We start from the raw sequence: 19,155 nt of genomic DNA on the forward strand, positions 1-19,155 counted from the left end.
CTGTAGCCCCCAACCCTACCCAGATATTTTTTTAAACCACAGCCTAAAAGCCAAAATATGAAGTTTAAAAGGTCTGCACTGTATTCCTATACCGTTGTACCAAGCACATATTCTGCATTAGAGATTACTGCTTTGACTTTCAATTGTATAAAACAGATGTTCTGCTGGTATATCTTTCTTTCAAGTCCTCCGTTAAGAGCTCAGCTACCTCAAAAAAGGGACAGAGACTTACCAGAGCTGAAGAAAAACATCTCAAACAAGAAGAGGAGAGGAAGCGCTTGGAAGATGGTAAAAGCCTCTTTTGTTTTTAATTCATTCTTGGGATGTGGGGGTCACTGGCAAGATTGGCATTTGTTATCTATCCCTAGTTGGCCTGAAAAAGGTGGTGGTGAACCTTGATCTTGAGTGTTTTTTATACAACTGTGTGACTTTCATGGCCACATCAGAAGACAGTTAAAAATCCATCACATCGAATGATCTCCTGACAAGCTCTGATGGGAGGGAGAGAAAAAATTGGAAGATGGATAGCTTGGCATCTTCTCTTGTGCCGGTAATACAGGTACCTCTGTTGGTTGAACGCTGGAATCAGAGCTGGTAGGATGCAGTCAGCCTTCTGAGGTCAGTAAAATATGGGAAAAAAGTAAGGTGTGCATTTATGTAGCACCTTTTAGAACAAAACATCTCAAAGTACTTTACAGCCAACTGTCTGCTTTTAAAATGTGGTCGCTGTTATAACATCGGAAACACAGCAGCCAATTTGTGCACAGCAAGCTCCCACAATCAGCAATGTGATAGTGATCTGATAAACTGTGATGCAATTTAATGATGTTGGCTGAGAGAGATGTCCCCTGCTCTTCTTCAAATAGTACCAAGGGATCATTTATACCCACCAGCAAGGGTAGACTCAGCTTTAGTTTAACATCTCATCCAATACATGGCACATCCGGCAGTGCAGCAGTCCCTCAGTACTAGACTGGGAATGTCAGTCTGGATTTTGCACTTAAATCTCTGGAGTGATACTTAAACCTACAACCATCTGACTCAAAGGTGAGAGTGCTACCAAATGAGCCATAGTTGACACCAAACAGGAGGCTGCACATAATGCTGTCTTGCACTGTTACAATACTTCTCTGTGCACATTCCTGTCTGTGCAGAAATGGGAACAACACCAGTGGGGCTGATTTTCATCTTAACACCAGAAATGGTGCAGTACATGTTGTGAAATCCAGTAGAAATGAGTTCAGCTAGATTTCTGATGGTTTTAAATTCTGTCATTTCTTCCAGTCAAACTAGAGCAGGCATTTAAACCTTCCGTCCGAAGCAGGCAGGAAATTCACTGTAATAGACAGTGGCCATAAGCATGCTGGTTGCAGAGTCTGCAGCATGCCTAGTGAAACCAGTTTGGAAGAAGGTCTTGGGATGTACCTGCTTACACCATAGGACCCTGATTATCACACCAGTGTGTATCTGCTTCTGCCAGCTGCCTGGGCCACCTATCTCAAGGACCCCAACAAAATGGTAGTGGTTGGCGCAGTGCAGGAAGTGGGATGGTAAGTGATTTGTGTGGAGCAATTTCATGCTACCACCCTGTTCCATCCCAAAAACTGGGTTGAAAATTGGCCCAGGTGCAGATAGAGAGGAGTGCAGGGTGGGGTGTTCATGTGAAAAGAAAGGAGTAAAACAAGTCTTTTAAAATGTTCTCATCACAGTGGAGAGAATAACTTCACATTATCTGCAAGAACTAACAAACATTTCATATTTAACAGAGGAGATAAGGCTAGCAGCTGAACACTTGGAGCAAGAGAGACTTGAGAAACGGAGACTTGAAGATGAAGAGAGAGCAAGGATTGCTGCAGCGGTTTGTACTGTTTTACTGAGTGTACTCAACATCTGAAACAAATGAAGAGATGAAGGGGTTGAAATTAGTCATGAAGTTAATAGAAAAGAAAATGGTGGGGTGGGGGGGTGGTTGCTGGGGAAAGTGGTGTATGACTGGCTGCTGATTCATTATCCCCTGTTTTGTCCTAAATTTCACTCCCCAAAGCATTGCTGCACCATCCCCCATTTGAACCTCCCAAATTCTTAAGCTAATCACAGAATTGTTACAGTGCAGAAGGAGGCATTCAGCCCGTCGACTGTGATAGGAAGCCAAAATATGTCATCTAAATGTTGTTTAGTATCTAAATTTGTGAAATTTACATCTATAATAAAATGTGTCGTGTAGATTTTCAACAACAACTTGTATTTATATAGCCTCTTTAATTTAGTAAAACGTCCCAAGGCATTTCACAAGAACTTCACAAGTTTGACACTGAGCCACTTAAAGCAATATTAGGGCAGGTGACCAAAAGCTTGGCCAAAGAGGCTGGCTTTACTGACCATCTGAAAGGAGGATAGAGGGGCAGAGAGGTTTAGGGAGGAAAAAAGGAACTTTAAAGCATAGACAGCTGAAGTCATGGCTGCCAAAGGTGGGCAATGGAAATCAGAGATGCACAAGAGACCAGAATTGGAGGAGCGCAAAGATTTCAGAGGACTGCAAAGATGGAGGAGGTTACAAAGATAGCTGTATTTGCTGGCTGGGTGCTAAACATTGTCTGGGTGGAGGGAGCACAGAGAAGAAAATTGGATGGGATAGGTTGTGCGCGCATAATAAAACCCACCTGACTTTCCTCCCATTTAACTGAGTGGAAGAAAAATCAAGTAGATTCTATAACAGACATGTGTCTGCCGGCAGATTTCCCTCTGTGCTGTGCCCAGGGAATGCTTAACATCCAGGCTGTGAAGACCAAAAACTACATCCTGTTGATCTTTGCTGCACCTAATCACTGGCTGAAGGCGCAAAGTTTAGAAAAAAAGGGAGGAACCTTCTGTAAGAAAAGAGAAACTTCTGTGAGGGCTTAAACACCCAATCGTAGATTGTCCGATTCTCCTTTTCATTGACTTCCTAAGTCAGTATTTTTGTTTATATTATTATCCAACTATTTCTAAAATGTATTTTTTCTCTCCGTTCTCTTATATGACCGTCATGAAGGAAGAAGCACAGCTATAAAGTGAAATATAATCTTCACAGTTTCATTTGATGTTTCCAGATGATTAAAATCATACCTCTTAAATGAAAGGCATTTCACACTTCCCATCCCACTACCACCGAATGTCTGTCAGCTGTGTTATTTTTATTTAGGAATTTTTTCCTTGTTCCAAAACAGGTTTCACATAAAGCTTTCAGAGTTAAATCCTTACTGGTTATGCCAGAGGCAATGGGAAAGAAAATTGGGCAATGTACATGAGGGGTAATTAATCCACTACCACCCATTTTACAGCCCCTGCAGCAGTTGAAAGTTCTGCTCCATTATTTGTAAATTGTTTATGATGCTTAAAAGTAAATCACCACTGGGGAGTTGGCACTTTCATTGGTTCATATGTGACATACGCTGGTCTGACTTATGCACAATTTGCCCAGTACCTTAATAGGGAGAGTGTTTCCATCATGACATATGATAATGGGCAATCCTGGAATATGGATCCACATGCACATGCCCTAACTCAAGTCATCATTTTCCATGTACGAGCCTGGATGGTGAATGATGCTGAGCAGCTCAAAGCTGAGGGCAACATTGCCCTTGTTCAACATCACTCACATCTAGTCCCAGTAGACTCTTCGCCTTGTCCCAGTAGTAGCACTCTCATATTTGAGCCAGGAGGTTGTAAGTTCAAGTCCACCTCTGAAGATTTTGCAGCACTTTTAATCAGGAGACTAAATCATTTTGGTAGAGTCCATAATAGAAATAATCTGTGAAAGGAATGGGCTGGATTGGCCTTTTCTTGTTCCATCCTTTCTTTTAACTTTATTTTGTTTATACCAGGAACATCTACACTGTATTTACCCTTAGATGGCAAATTTGTATTTATCAATAGCACTTTGTTAGAAATTCATTTGAAGAACCTATTCATAGAAGACATTTCTCCAGAAAGGAGTCACAAGGAGGTTCTCTGCTGACAATTATCAAGAGGACAGGTAGAAGGCGTACAGGATACTCTCCTTTATTAGCTGAGGCATAGAATGTAAAAGCAGGGAGGTTATACTATAACTGCATGAAACACTAATTAGGTCACAGCTGGAGTATTGCATACAGTTCTGGTCACTGAATTCAGGAAGGTTGTGATTGCACTAGAGAGGGTACAGAGGAGATTTATGAAAATATTATGAAATTATGACTGGAGAACTTTAGCTATGACTTAAGGTGGGATAGGCTGGGGTTGTTTCCTTTGGAACAGAGGAGGCTGAGGGGACTTTTAATTAAGGTGTATAACATTATGAGTGGCCAAGATAAAGTGGATAGAAATAACCTATTTTCCTTAGCAGGGGGCATAGATTTAAAATACTTGGTAAAAGGATTAGAGGGGAGTGAAGGGGATATTTTTTCACTCAGAGGGTGGTGGGTGTCTGAAAGAGTGGTAGAGGCAGAAACCCTCATCGTGTTTAAAAAATACTTGAATATGAACTTGTAGTGCCATAGCTCTTTTTCAGCTGAATGACATCCTGTGCTATAAATTTTTATGATTCTATGAAGAGTATCTACACAGACCCCACAGAATGCATTTAACACGCATGATTGATGTTGTTAAGTGTGGTTGATCTTAGACGAGGAACATAGAAGCAGGAGTAAGCCATTCAACCCCTCAATCCTGTTCAACCATCCAACTAGATCATGGCTGATCTGCACTTTAATTCCATTTCCCCTTTTTTGCTCCCTATCCCTGATATAATAACAATCTATCAATCTCACTCTTTAAAGCTCCAATTATCTCAGCATCTGCAGCCTTTGTGGGGGAAAAGAGGTCTAAGTTGCTACTAAATTGATACTTCTATTTGGAGACTAACCATTTTTCTCAACAATGTTCCTGTTAATTTTTTTTTAATAGCAATGATAGAAACAGGTTCTGTTACCCGGTATGTGATGCTCCCCAGCACAGTACCTTTCAGTGTCCTGCCAACCAGGGGGCATAGATTTGAGGTAAGGTGCAGGAGATTTAGAGGGGATTTGAGAAAAAAAAATTTCACCCAGAGGGTGGTTGGAATCTGGAATGCACTGCCTGAACAGGTGGTAGAGGCAGGAACCCTCACAACATTTAAGAAGTATTTAGATGAGCACTTGAAATGCCATAGCATACAACGCTACGGGCCAAGTGCTGGAAAATAGGATTTGAATAGTTAGGTGCTTGATGGCCAGCACAGACACAATGGGCCGAAGGGCCTGTTTCTGTACTGTATAACTCCATGACTCTATGACTAATTTTAGAGTGCCCTTCCCCTTTAAGAAAAGCATAACCTGGGAATGGTAATGATTTACTGATGTCAAGAATTATATCAGATTTGCACGTCAGTGATTTTGATTGTTTATTTTTCTGCTCAGTTATTTAGTTCAGTAAAATATTTCCCCTTTTCATGTGCCTTTTGCAGTATAAGGCCAGGTTGTTTTGGCACACATTTATAAAATGCATCTACAAAATCTGTAATTTTGTCCATCAGTGTTTAGTAGAGCTTAAGTTTCTGGCATGTGATTTTGGTGTGTTGTTGCTTTCAATACATTACTTGGCCAGTTCACTGAAGAACAATCATAAATAAGCACTTTATGTCTAGTCTTCAGTTCAGATATATGTTTTAATGGTATACCTGTCAAAGTTTAAGGGCAAATTGTGACAGATATACTGCAAAAACAGTTGAAATTAGATAAATGCAAAATAGTACATTTTGGGGAAAAAGAGCAGGGAAATAGACATATAGAAAAAAAGGATGCAGTGCCTTTCTTGAGCTCAAGCTGTCCCAAAATACTTTACAGCCAAAAAAGTACTTTTTCGAAGTGTAGTCATTGCTGTAATGTAGGGAAGTGTGGCAGCTAATTTGCGCATGGCAAGTTCCCACAATTAGCAATCAAATAAATCATCAGATCATCCGCTTTGGATGTTGATTGAGGAATAAATGTTGGCCAGGATGCCAGAGAGAAGTCTTCTTTGGTTGTGTCATGGGATGTTTTGTGTCTGCCTTTGAGAACAGACTGGATCTTTGTTTAGCATTTAATCAGTAAGATGGCGCCTACGACAGTGCAGCACTCAGTCCAGATTATGTGTTCAAGTAGCTGGTGCCGCATCATTCAAGTCACAACCTGTTAACTCAGAGGCAAGAGTGCTACCACTGAGCCAAGACTGACACCTATCACCTGAATGGTAAACCCCTCTATGAAGTGGAGGAATAGAATAAATGAGGGGTGCAGATGCATTGATCTGGGTGAATTGTGTGATGTAGTGGCCTTTCACTTCTGGAATCTGGGTTCAATTTCAGCTTTAATTCATGAGCTGAAAGTCTCCTCAGTCTGCTCATTGTGAGGGTCCTATGTGAAATTAATTTTGGCATTCCCAATCCAGTCCCTAGTGGGCATGGGCCTAAGTGCCAAATGTCACTAATTAAGCAGTAATAGCAACCTCACTCAGAGAGGTCACACTATGTTTGGAAAATGGAAAACAAAAGTGTTACACTGACACAGTGAGGGAGCTCTTTTTTGTAGATTGTGGGGTGATCTAATCGAGGTGTTTAAAATGATCAAAGGATTCAATAGTGTAGATAAAGAGAAGCTATTCTCTCTGGTGGAGGAATCAAGAACAAGTGGGCATAATCTTAAATAAAAACAGAAAATGCTGGAAATACTCAGCAGGTCTGGCAGCATTCTGGAGAGAGGCAGAGTTAACATTTCATGTCTGTGACCTTTCATCAGTACTAAGAAAAGTTAAAACGTACTAGGTTTTGAGAAGTAAAAATGGGGAGGGTAAGGAAGAATAAAAGGGAAGATCTGTGAGAGGGTAAAGGGCAGGAGAGATTAAATGACAAAGGTTTCATGCTGCATAGGCAAAGGGAGTGGTAATGGAACCAGTAAAGAAACAAAAGATGTGACTAGAGGAGGTGTGACTGGCACGATTGTAGCTGTCCAAAAGCAAAATAAAGGATTAAGAAAGAAATGAGTGAAAAAACCAAACCGGCAAAACAAATGCAACAAAATGGGAGCAGAGGTTATGATCTAAAATTTTTGAACTCAGTGTTGAGTCCTGAAGGCTGTAAAGTGCCCAGTCGAAAGATGTGATGCTGTTGCTCGAGCTTACGTTGAACTTTATTGGAATGCTGCTGCGGGCTAAGGACAGAAAGGTCAGAGTGGGACCAAGGTGGAGAATTAAAATGACAGCGAACTGGAAGCTTGGGGTTATGCTTGAGGACTGAATGGAGGTGTTCCTCAAAGTGGTCACACAGTCTGCATTTGGTCTCCCCAGTGTAGAGGAGGCTGCATTGTGAGCAGTGAATATGTATATACTAAATTGAAAGAGGTACAAGTAAATCACTGTTTCAGCTGGAAGGTGTATTTGGGACCTTGAATGGTGAGAAGGGAGAAGGTAAAAGGACAGGTGTTGCATCTCCTGCACTTGCATGGGAAAGTGCCGTGGGAATGGGAGGGGGTGTTGGGGGTAATTGAGGAGTGGACCAGGTTGTTGTGGAGTGAATCTCTCTTTGGAATGCTGAAAGGGGAGGTATTTGGTGATGAGCAAAGGGGTGAAAGGTTATTGGGGGTAGGCGGGAATGTGGAGTTGAGGTTACAATCAGATCAGCCGTGATCTTACTGAATGGTGGAGCAGGCTCGAGGGGCCGAGTGGCCTACTCCTCCTAATTTGTCTGTTCATATGTATGTTCGTATGACATCATGCTGGAGGTGACGGAAATGGCAGAGGATGATCTATTGAATATGGAGGCTGGTGGAAGGTGAGGACAAGGGGAACCCTATCATGGCTTTGGGAGGGAGGGAGGGGAAGGGGTGAGAGCAGAAGTGCAGGAAATGCAATGGACACGGTCATGGGCCCTGTCAACCATGGTGGAAGGGGATTCCTTGATTGAGGGAAAGGAAGATGGATCGAAAACACTAGTGTGGAAGGTGGCATCGTCAGAATGGATGCAAAGGAGACGGAGAAACTGGAAGAATGGAAAAGAGTCCTTTAAGGAAATGGGGTGTGAGGGAGTGTTGTCAAGGTAGCTGTGGGAAAAAGTGGGCTTATAGTGAATTTTGGTTGATAGCCTATCCCCAGAATTGTAGAGAGAGAAGTTGAGGATGGGAAGGGAAGAGTTGGATTTGGAACATGTGAAGGTGAGGGAAGGGTGGAAATTGGAAGCGAAGTTGATAAAATTTTCCAGTTCAGGACGAGAACAGGAAACGGCATCGATACAGTCATCAATATACCGGAAAACGAGGTGCGGGAAGGCGCCTGAGTAGGACTGGAACAAAGAAAGTTACACTTATCCCACAAAAAGACACTTTCCCATAGCAGCACCTTTTATTTGGCGGAAGTGAGTGGAGTTGAAGGAGAAGTTGTTCCATGTAAGAACAAGTTCAGCCAGGCAGAGGAGGGTGGTAGTGGATGGAGACTGGTTGGGCCTCAGTTCAAGGAAGAAGCGGAGAGCCCTCAGACCGTTCTGATGGGAAATGGAGGTGTAGAGAGATTGGAGGTCCTTGGTGAAGAGGAGATGGTTAGGGCCAGGAAACTGGAAACTGTTAAAACGATGGAAGGCATCAGAAGAGTCACGGATGTAGGTGTGAAGACACTGGGCAAGGGGAGAGAAAATAGAGTCAAGATTGGAAGAAATCAGTTTAGTGGGGCAGGAATGGGCTGAAACTATGGCTGTACCAGAGCCATCGTGTTTGTGGATCTTGGGAAGTAGGTAGAAGCAGGATGTTCAGGGTTGGGAGACAATGAGGTTGAAGGCCATGGTGGGGGGGGGGGGGGGGGGGGGGCGGGGGGGAGATCTCCAGAGAAGATGAGGTCAATAGCAGTTCCTTTCACTTGTTTAAAACCTATTACATCTCTAACTCTTCCTAGTTCTAATGAAAGGTCATTGACCTGAAACATTACCTCTGTTTCTCTTTCTACAGATGCTGCCAGATCTGCTAAATATTTCCATCATTTTCTGTTTTTGTTTACAAATAGCAGCCAGTCTTGAGAAACGTCCTTCAGCAATTAACATCTAATTGACTTTACTGTGTGCCTATATAAATGACTTATCTAGTAGGAGCAGCTGAGCTGTGGTTATAAGGGCTGTGGCCATCTGTGCAGCTAAACATCACAAGTATACTCCAGGACTTGGACTATCCATGTACAATGCCATAGGAGTTCAGCTATTGTCTTCACAATTTATTTTGCTTGCAATATATTGTATACTGATTGAAAATGTAAAATTGGTACCACAAAGAAAAGCAGCTTGTTTCCTGCCGATTATATGCATTGGAGTTAGGTAAGAATCAATGACAGTGCACATTTTGCATGGTCTGCTGAGAGGAGTTGAGCAAATTGTCAAACAATCTTTCTTCAACTGCTTTCTTTAGAAATGTTGGCAAAATATATTTGGTACTGATGAAATTTAACTTATATATCAGAGTATTTTTTTAATGTAGTTAATGTGGATTTGATTTTGTTTTCACCTCAAACAGGATAAGGAACGAAAAGACAATGAACTGCCTGAACTTTTCCAAATTTTGGAAAGAAATGGGCTTGCTGTTCAGAAAGTGCACAGAAGTCTCAGAGAAATGAATAAGGTAATGTTTCTCAACAGTGTTGTCTAGTCTAGGCTTGTACTGCTTTGATTTTAAAAGATTACCAGGTGTTGGTAAGGTAATCTTGAATACAATGATGTTACAAAATAAAATTTTTCTATAAGATTGAGGTGTTTAAGATGATTAAAGGCTTTGAGAGGGAGATAAAAAGAAACTACTAGAATAAGAGGGCATAACCTTAAAATTAGGCCATTCAGGGCTGATGTCAGGAAGCACTTATTCACACAAAGTCTAGTGAAAACCTGAAACTCTGTCCCCCAAAAATCTGTTGAGGCTGGGGATCAATTGAAAATTTCAATTTTATTCTGTAAGGGATGTGGAACCAAACCAAGTGGATGGAATTAAGATGCAGATCAGCCATGGTCTAATTGAATGGCCTCCTCCTATTCCTATGTTCCTTTATCTTTAGGCTATGGAGTGAAATAGGGTTCTCTTACCTTTTCCCATGACAATAATATATTTGCTTTTTGGGTTCCCATTTAATTATTTTTGTTTTTATCACTCTCTGTAGCTTACTTCTCTGGCAACACTTCATTTCTAGCTGAAGCGATTGCTCCCAAATCCTCTGACCACAAGAAGCTACATAGGAGCAGCCTGGCAATGACATCCCAGCTGATAGTCCCCTTTTCCTCTGGGGAAAAGTCTAGTTTTTGAAAAAAATGTGAACGACTTGCTGCTAAAAGCATTTTTCATGACCTCAGAGTATCCTAAAGTGCTTCACAGCCAATGAAGTACTTTTGAACTGTTGTCACTGCTGTAACATAGGAAATGCAGCAGCCAATTTTGCACACAAAGCTCCAGCAAACAGCAGTATGGTAATAGGGAGATAATCTGCTTTTTAGTGAAGTTGATTGAGGGATAAGAATTGGCCAAGACACCAGGGAGAATTTCCCTGCACTTCTTTGAAATAGTGCAATGTGATCGTTCACGTCCGTCAGAGAGGTCAGATAGGGCCTAGGTTTAACGTCTCATCCAAAAAATGCCACCTCAGCACTGCACTTCAGTGTCAGCCTGAATATTGTGCTCAAGTCTCTTGAGTGGGACTTAAACCCATGAAATTCTAACACAGTCAGGAACAAGTCTGACACAGCCACACAAGAACTCTGGCCACAAGCCCACAACCACCACCTCCGCACCCTTCCCTCCACCACCACCACCGCCCTCCCCGCCCTGCCCCACCTGGCCCCTGTAAAGCATACAGGGAGCCAGGAGACTGGCTGAAGAGTTTTACATTTTTAATGAATGAGTAGGTAGATGTTCATGTCTGAAATTTGAAAATATACTCCTCTCATGTATACATACATGGTAATTCACAAACCTAGCAGTTGTTTAGTTTCAAATCATAGAAATCATAGAAAGTTTAAGGCACAGAAAGAGGTCACTTGGCCCATCATGTCTGTGCCAACCGAAAAATGATCCACCCATTCTAATCCCATCTTCCAGCATTTGGTCTGTGGCCCTGCAGATTATGGCACTTGATGCACATATCCACACTCCTTTGAATGAGTTGAGGGTTTCTGCCTCAACTACTCCTTCAGGCAGTGAGTTCCAGACCCCCACAACCCTCTGGGTGAAAATGTTTTTCCTCATCTTCCCTCTAATCTTTCTACCGATCACTTTAAATCTATGCCCCCTAGTCACTGACCTCTCTGCTAAGGTTAGTAGGCTCTTGACCTCCACTCTATCCAGGCCGCTCAAAATTTTGCACATTTCAATCAGATCTCCCATCAGCCTTCTCTGTTCCAAAGAGAACAACCCCAGCCTATCCAATCTTGCCTCATAGCTGCATTTTTCCAGTCCAGGCAACATCCTCATAAATCTCCTCTGCACTCTGTATTACTTTCAGCAAAAATGTGTTAACTGTGGGAAAGAAAAGGACCTCCTGAGCACAAGAAGACTGGGCAGCATCAGACATTTCATGGGAGAGATACTTTTTATTTATTTTTAAATTTCAGAACAAATTAATATATAATTTGAAGATAAATGCATTTCAGTTCTTTTAGATCTGCAGCATCGCAGTTTTGGTTGTGATGTAAATATTTTATCTAAATTATTGCCATTGAAATAAGTAGCCTACTATTCCTTCAGTGGCAACGTTACATGCAGTGTGATGGAACCCCCGATCCGACAATACCACAGGAGATTAATACCTTCATAAACCTTTCCAAAGATAATCCAAATATAGACATAAAGTCTTTGCTTGAAGGAGGAAGAACAATATTACAGGTAAGCACTTAGCTTAATAAATATTTTAATCCTTAGACTGTTGTCAGGTCCAAAGAAGTTTCTATCTCCCTGGGCCAATTGTTTTTGTTTGTTTTCATTTCATGCAATGTGACACTGGAACACACAATAATGTTACAACAATGAACAGAAGAATTACTAGATGAAAAAGACCAAGATCCATCTAGTTTACCTTCTCTCATCCTGGTAGACAATCCATGACAATGGAGTTGTTGACTAATCATAGCAATTAATCCCTTATTGTTTAATCTTCAACAGACCCAGTAATGACACAAGGAAAAACCATGTGGGGCAAAACTTTGGGAACTGTTGGTCTCCCAAGCATGTTGCATTTACCATGTTATGTCTCAAATTATTCATATATTGTATGAAGCTAATTGAATGTCAGGATTAGCTTTATCACCATAATATTAATTCAGTGCAACAAAAATATCCCTTAATTATGTTGTCACAAAAGCATGTGCTTTTCAAATCAGATATTTAAATCAGTTCCTATCATTATAATTTGGAAGTAATTGGTATGAAAATATAGCTTTGAACTCCTCATGGAGACAATTCAATGCTACTATATCTACAAGGAATTCTGGTGCTTGATGGAAATTTGGTCGTTGTGATCCCTACACTGTTAAACTCCCATTGTGCTGCTAATGCCCAGACCTGATTTTCAGAAACTGTTTGCCTTCCATCTCCTATGGTTCCAACACTTCCGTTTCTTAATGCTTGCTTCATGCACATCTTATTTCCCCCTCCAGACTTGTTCTTTAAATTAGCACTACCTCTTGTTGCTGGTTAGAGGTTTCCCATCTTCCTTTGCGCGAGTAAAACTGTTCTACAATGTCTGGACTAAATTTTCAAAAAGTTGAGTCTCCAGATTATTTTCTTCCATAATATTTTGAATGGTTTCCTTTAGACATTAGAAGCACTTAACTAAGACTTTTGAGTGCTGTATCATGGAAAAATGTTTTAAACCTGCCCTGTGACTTTCATGAAATGTGTTGCAGCTTTTAGATGAATTAGAAATGCTATTAAGCGACACTCCACCTGATGAGTTGCCTGAGATGACTGCAGCCCAGTATCAACAGACCATTTGGGATCTTCAGGAACTACTCTCCAACATAAATGATAAAGCAACTGATATCCTCCTACAGGTAGATGCTTAAGCAAATCACTGCAGGCTCATAAATGCAACAAAAACATGCATTAAACATTCTCTATCTGGGTTAACCAAATCTGGTTGCTGGCTAACCTATAGATGATGGGTGAGCTAATGTGTGTCATGCTGTTTGATATCTCTGGGCTAGTCCAAGTGATGACTTCTGCATTGTGCTGATTTAACCAAACAAAATTCACTGTGACAAACTACGGCTGGAATTTAACGCCCCCTTGTCCCCCAGGAGCGGGCATGGGTGGGTACGATTGTGTGGGAGGCAGGGGGTGCCATGCCTGTCGCCTCCCCACCCCCCGCAGCTATTTTATCAGTGGCGAGGGAGGTGGCAAACAGCTCCTCTGCCCCAGGCCAATTAAGACCCTTAAGTGACCAATTAATGATCACTTAAGGGCCTCCTCCCACCACTGCTGGCGCTCTATAAATAAATACAAGTTCTTATTGTTGTTGTTGAGCTAGTATTCTGGAGAACAAGGGCAAGATTTTAACTCATTCAAAACATACGAACATATGAACATAAGAATTAGGAGCAGGAGTAGGCCACTCGACCCCTCGAGCCTCCTCCTCCATTCAACAAGTTCATGGCTGAACTGATTACTCCACATTTCCACCTACCCCCGATAACCTTCCACCCCCTTGCTTTTCAAGAATCTATCTACCTCTGCCTTAAAAATATTCAAAGACTCTGCTTCCACTGCCTTTTGAGGAAGAGAATTCCAAAGACTCACAACCCCGAGAGAAAAAATTTCTCCTCATCTCTGTCTTAAATGGGCGACCCCTTATTTTAAAACAGTGACCCCTAATTCTAGATTCTCCCACAAGGAGAAACATCCTTTCCACATCCACCCTGTCAAGACCCCTCAGGATCTTATATGTTTCAATCAAGTCACCTCTTACTCTTCTAAATTCCAGCGGATACAAGCCTAGCCTGTCCAATCTTTCCTCGTAAGACAGCCCACCCATTCCGGGTATTAGTCTAGTAAATCCTCTCTGTACTGCCTCCAACGTATTTACATCCTTCCTTAAATAAGGAGACCAGTACTGTACACAGTACTCCAGATGTGGTCTCACCAATGCCCTGTATAGCGAAGCATAACCTCCCTACTATTGTATTCAATTCCCCGACCTGAGCCCGATCTCGACCCGACCATCCCTTCACTTACTTTCTGACTGGGAAGGTCCACAAAGCTGCAGTGCATGTGCGATGACGTAATAGTGAGGTCATTCACTCACTGTGCAGACTCAGTTTCGTCCCGGACTCCCAGCTCAGGTAAGTTTTTTAATTTCAATACTTACCAGCAGAGCACTTACTGTGTATGTCCGGCCCGACCTGACCTGACTCGTCCTGGATTTGGCCCGACCTGACCCATGCCCGAAAGCGGTACCCTGAAGATGGGCCGGACCCAACCTGAACCCGACACAAGTCGGGTGCCGTCGGGTTCGGGTCGGGTAGCAGGCCTCTACTTTGTAGCCTCCTTATGTCCTGTTCACAAGTTACTTTCCTACCAATCTTTTTGTCATTAGCAAATTTAGCAACCATACTTTCAGTCCCTTCATCTAAGTCATTTATATAAATTGTAAAAAGTTGAGGCCCCAACACAGATCCCTGTGGCACACCAATCGTTACATCTTGCTAGGACCCACCCACCTGCACAGAGATAAAGCTGGACCCCATGAGTTCAAATCCCGCTATAGCAGTTTGAGAATTTGAATTCAGTTCTTTTTGTAAATCTGGAAGTAAAGAGTGTCCAGGAAGCTGACAGATTGTTGTAAAACACCAACTGGTTCACTAAGGTCCTTTAGGGAAGGAAACTTGAAGTTCTTACCTGGTTTTGCCTGTATGCGACTGTAGTACCACATCAAACCATTGAGCTGTACAAGGGCAACTAGGGATGGGCAATAAGTGCAAGCTTTTGCAGTGAGCTCCACATCCCAAGAATGAATTTAAAACAATTATAATGTATGCACGAGATTACTGTCTACAATCTTGTTTCGAAAGGAACTTAGTCTGGAGTTTCTGTTTTGGGCACAATTGGCAATCTGGGCGCAAATTCCATCCAAAACTGCATTAGTTTTGAGAAGTTTTTTTTTCCAAATTTCTGCTGAAATTCATTTGCTGATCGCAAAGCCTGCAATGAACCAGCGCAATCGGGCCGCGTTTTAAAGTATAATTTTTTTCTTTAAAAATATTCCTTGATATATTTAAGAGTGGTAACTTGGCGTAGTTTGATTAATACAGCTAAAAATGGGTTCATCCCAAAAAATAAGTGTATTTACCAGTAATCAGAATGTCCAGTCCACCACCCGGGAGTAACCTGATGTTAAATAACTGAAGATGACCTTACAAAAAATGTACTACTTACTAACATTTACTACTTTTATTGGTATACAGTAGTCAGTTTCTCAGTAAATTAAAAAAAATTCAAAAACTTTTAAAATGTGGCTATTGTTGTTCTTGCACATTTAAAAAAAATTTAAGAATTTACCCGAAGGCCTGCCAACAGGCGTAATTAACTGAAGCTGGCAATGGTGATTAGTTCAATCTGGGGATGTGGCAAGTGTTGTGGGCAGAGCCAGATTCTAGCACAACCTTTATTAAATGAGTACAAAAGTATATGGAAGCTCAATTTGCACTTGAAATTCTGTGATCTTTTGCATGGTTTGGCAGATCTGGCGCAAATTGCATAGAAGAAAATCTGTGCAATCGAGTGTAAATTTCACCCCCAAGTTTTTATCAAAGTTTAAAGACGATGCAGAGAGTTGTGGGTCGTTTTTGTCATGTTAATATCATTCAAAAGTGACAAAGTGCTGTATTTTGATGTTCAATCATTTTCTAATGTAGTTTTAAGAAAATGAGAGGGTTTGGCAGCAATTTTTTCATGCATACGCTGCTCCTTGAAATCATTGAAAGGTCCACTGTGTATTTAAAAACTTACATTTCTTTCTAGAAAGCTGTTGATCTTGTTGACATTGAGACTGGAAACATGCAAGAAGTAGTTACTGATGAGAACATCACTCTCTGTTTGTGGGCAAACTTCAACAAAAATCCCAGGTATGCAGATTGTTGCTGGTGAATGTCTAGGTCTTTTCCACTGAAACCTGGGAGTGCTGAGGAAATACTATTGTGGGGGTTGATGATTGACACCGACTCAATTAATATGCAGAAAATAGTACAAAAGATCTTCCTGTTGCCTGTCATTTCAGTTCTTTAATTTGCTCCCACTCTGATCTTTCTGTCCTTAGCCTGCTACAGTGTTCCAGTGAAGCCCATACAAGCTTCAGGAACAGTACCTCATCTTTCGATGAGTTCTAACAAAAGGTCACAGACCTGAAACGTTAACTCTGTTTCTCTCTCCATAGATGCTGCCAGATCTGCTGCGTATTCCCATCACTTACTGTTTTTATTTAATCTTTCGACTGGGCACTTTACAGCCTTCTGGACTCACCATTGTGCTCAAAAATTTTAGATCATAACCTCTGCCCCATTTTATTTCGTGTTTTTTTGCTGGTTCAGTTTTTCTCTTGTTTCTTTCTTAATTCCTTTACTTTGCGTTCGGATGGCTGCTATTCTGCCATTCACACCTCATCTAGACACCTTTTTTTTCTTTACTTGTCCCATTACCACTTCCTTCAGCTTTGAAACCTTTTGTTATTTAATCTGTCCTGCCCTTCACCCTATCACAGACCTTCCCATTTGTTCTTCTTCCCACCTTCCCCATGTCACTTGCTCACACCCTATAACATTTCTAACTTTTTTCAGTTCTGGTGAAAAGTCACAGACCTGAACTGTCGGTCTGAATTTTGACAGCCCGTTGCGGGTCCGGTGCCATCGCCGCATGTCATATGTACGGCCGGCCGACTGTGATCATGCGGCAGCCGGCCAGTTAGCATAACCAAGGCGCAGGGTCCTTCCTATTGCAGGATGGGGGCAGGCTACGAGGTGCTGATAGCGGTGTCAACTGACGAGAACACAGCTGCTGGCGCCATTTTTCAGACACTGCCAGCTCTGCATGTACTGCTGTGTTTCACCAATGCAGTGAATCTGGAGTGCTGCTGGACTCCTCTACTGCTGCTGTAACTCCTGGACCCCTCTCTACTACTGCTGCTGCTGCTGCTGGACCTCCCTTTGGACCCTGCTGCTGCTGCTGCAATAACTTCTGGGGCCTAGTACTGCTGCTGCTGGACCCCCCTTCTGCTGCTGCTCCTGCCACTGGACAAACTCCACCATCCCCCCCCCCCGCCCCATAACCTCCCCCACTCCCGCTTCAGAACTGGGTCCATTGCTGTAAGAGGATCAATGATTTCCTTCATTCTGCCAGTCTTTAATACCTAGCTCCTCTTCGGGTCTTGGATGTGGCTATGTGGGAGGGAGCTCTACAAGGGGAGGGAGTGACCACACAGGCGGTGACAAGGGGGTGAGGCATCGGCGCATCCTGTCAGGTACATGGCTACATCTCAACAACAGGCCACCTTCTTTCGAAGCTGAGTCCCATTACGTCTCCCGAATATGGATGTGGGCGGAGCCTTTTGAGAGACCCCATCAAGGGCGAGAGGCTGCCACTAGCATAAGTGTCCTGTTGTTTTTTGTGCATGGTCTAGCTTTGTCCCTTTGTCTGCTTGCAGGAGAAACAGGCCCAGAACACGCTGGAGTTGCAGAGAGAAGATACATATGGCAGAGCTACCAAAGGCAATGCATGGCCATGAGTAGACAATGGAGGAGTCAATCCATGCCATCACTGTTGCCATGCCTCATGTATGTGAGCACATGGTTTCCTCCATCGAGAGGTTGGCGATCCTCGGAGAGCCAAATCCTACAGATGTGCGCAGAGGGGGGAGGTGGTGGTGTAGTGGTATTGTCACTGGACTAGTAACCCAGAGACCCAGGGTATTGCTCTGAGGACATTGGTTCAAATCCCACCACAACAGAAGGTGGAATTTGAATTCAATTAATAAATCTGAAATTAAAAGCTAGTCTAATGATGGCCATGAAACCATTGTCAATTGTTGTAAAAACCCATCTGGTTCACTAATGTCCTTTAGGGAAGGAAATCTGCTGTCCTTACCTGGTCTGGCCTACATGTGACTACAGACCCACAGCAATGTGATTGACTCTTACATGCCCTCTGAAATGGCCTAGCAAGCCACTCAGTTGTACCACCACCTTCTCAAGGGCAATTAGGGATGGGCAATAAATGCTGGCCTGACCAGCGATGCCCACATCCCATGAACGAATAAAACAAAAGACCTGTACACCATCGCCTTGGCCATGAGCTGAATGCAGCAGTGGCAAGATGAGAGAGGGACAGAGTGGCTGAAGTCTTCTCCAGGTCCTTGTCCTTCTCTGGTCAGCAGGGAGGTTCAATAAGCCTTGAAAAGGAAGAGGAGGAGAGGCTGACCTCCACATCTGGGGGCTCCCCTCAGGGTGTTCATCGTGTGGACAGTGGCTCCTCAGCCCCTTTGCCAGTGATCCCAGCTCCAGTAGGTGCAATGACTGAGGAGGCTCCTGCACCTGTGCAGGAACCCCTCAGCCAGCTGGGGCCCTCCAGGCCTCAGGCAGCCAGAGGACGCGCGCCAAAGTCATCCCATGCCAAGGGACAGCCCGACCAGCAGCCTGCCTCCACCTAAGCTGCCAGTGCAGGGGTCACACCACATAGAAGCACATGAAAACGAATAAAGAAGAGCACCTAGTCACACTTGGGGCTCCACAGGTCGATTAATTGTGGCCTTTGCATTGGTTGCTACAATTGTGGTAATAAATCGAGGTCAGATTCATTACTGTAACTGGCTCATACTTTCATTGCTGAATTGTGAGATGTAACCTTCACTCGTGCTCCCTCAATGGGCTGCCAGTGTAGGCACAGTCTGCGTTTGGTCGGCATTTCAGATGCGTCAAAGCACACGGTGAATCTGGGCGAGTACGATAGGAAGGAGGTGACAGGCGGAATACAGTGATATGAGTCTTTCGAGTTCACTTTGAGAGGCCATCATGGTGCCTGGAAGCAGGTATATATGAGATTGTGTCGTGCCTCCTTTATGTGTCTCTCCCTGGCCTCTGGTGCAAGGGAAGCAAGAACCAGTAGTGCCTGCTCAGTAGCCTCCTCCACA

General features: G+C 42.9%; 1 protein-coding gene across 3 annotated transcripts in view; it reads left to right on the top strand.

Annotated features, from left to right (window-relative positions):
• dnai7 (dynein axonemal intermediate chain 7) overlaps positions 1 to 19,155 on the top strand; it is a 121,560-nt gene that overhangs the window by 15,720 nt on the left and 86,685 nt on the right. For 2 of the 3 annotated variants that reach the window (XM_068058879.1, XM_068058880.1), the window contains 6 exons: positions 186 to 288; positions 1,767 to 1,858; positions 9,519 to 9,623; positions 11,730 to 11,867; positions 12,887 to 13,033; positions 15,999 to 16,102. In XM_068058879.1, coding sequence (XP_067914980.1) covers positions 186 to 288; positions 1,767 to 1,858; positions 9,519 to 9,623; positions 11,730 to 11,867; positions 12,887 to 13,033; positions 15,999 to 16,102 — 689 coding nt within the window. Of the gene's footprint in view, positions 1 to 185; positions 289 to 1,766; positions 1,859 to 9,134; positions 9,323 to 9,518; positions 9,624 to 11,729; positions 11,868 to 12,886; positions 13,034 to 15,998; positions 16,103 to 19,155 lie in introns of those variants that run through there. The other variant, XM_068058881.1, reaches the window with a different exon arrangement.

This window comes from Heterodontus francisci, chromosome 27, assembly GCF_036365525.1.
Source record: "Heterodontus francisci isolate sHetFra1 chromosome 27, sHetFra1.hap1, whole genome shotgun sequence".
Classification (NCBI taxonomy): domain Eukaryota; kingdom Metazoa; phylum Chordata; class Chondrichthyes; order Heterodontiformes; family Heterodontidae; genus Heterodontus; species Heterodontus francisci.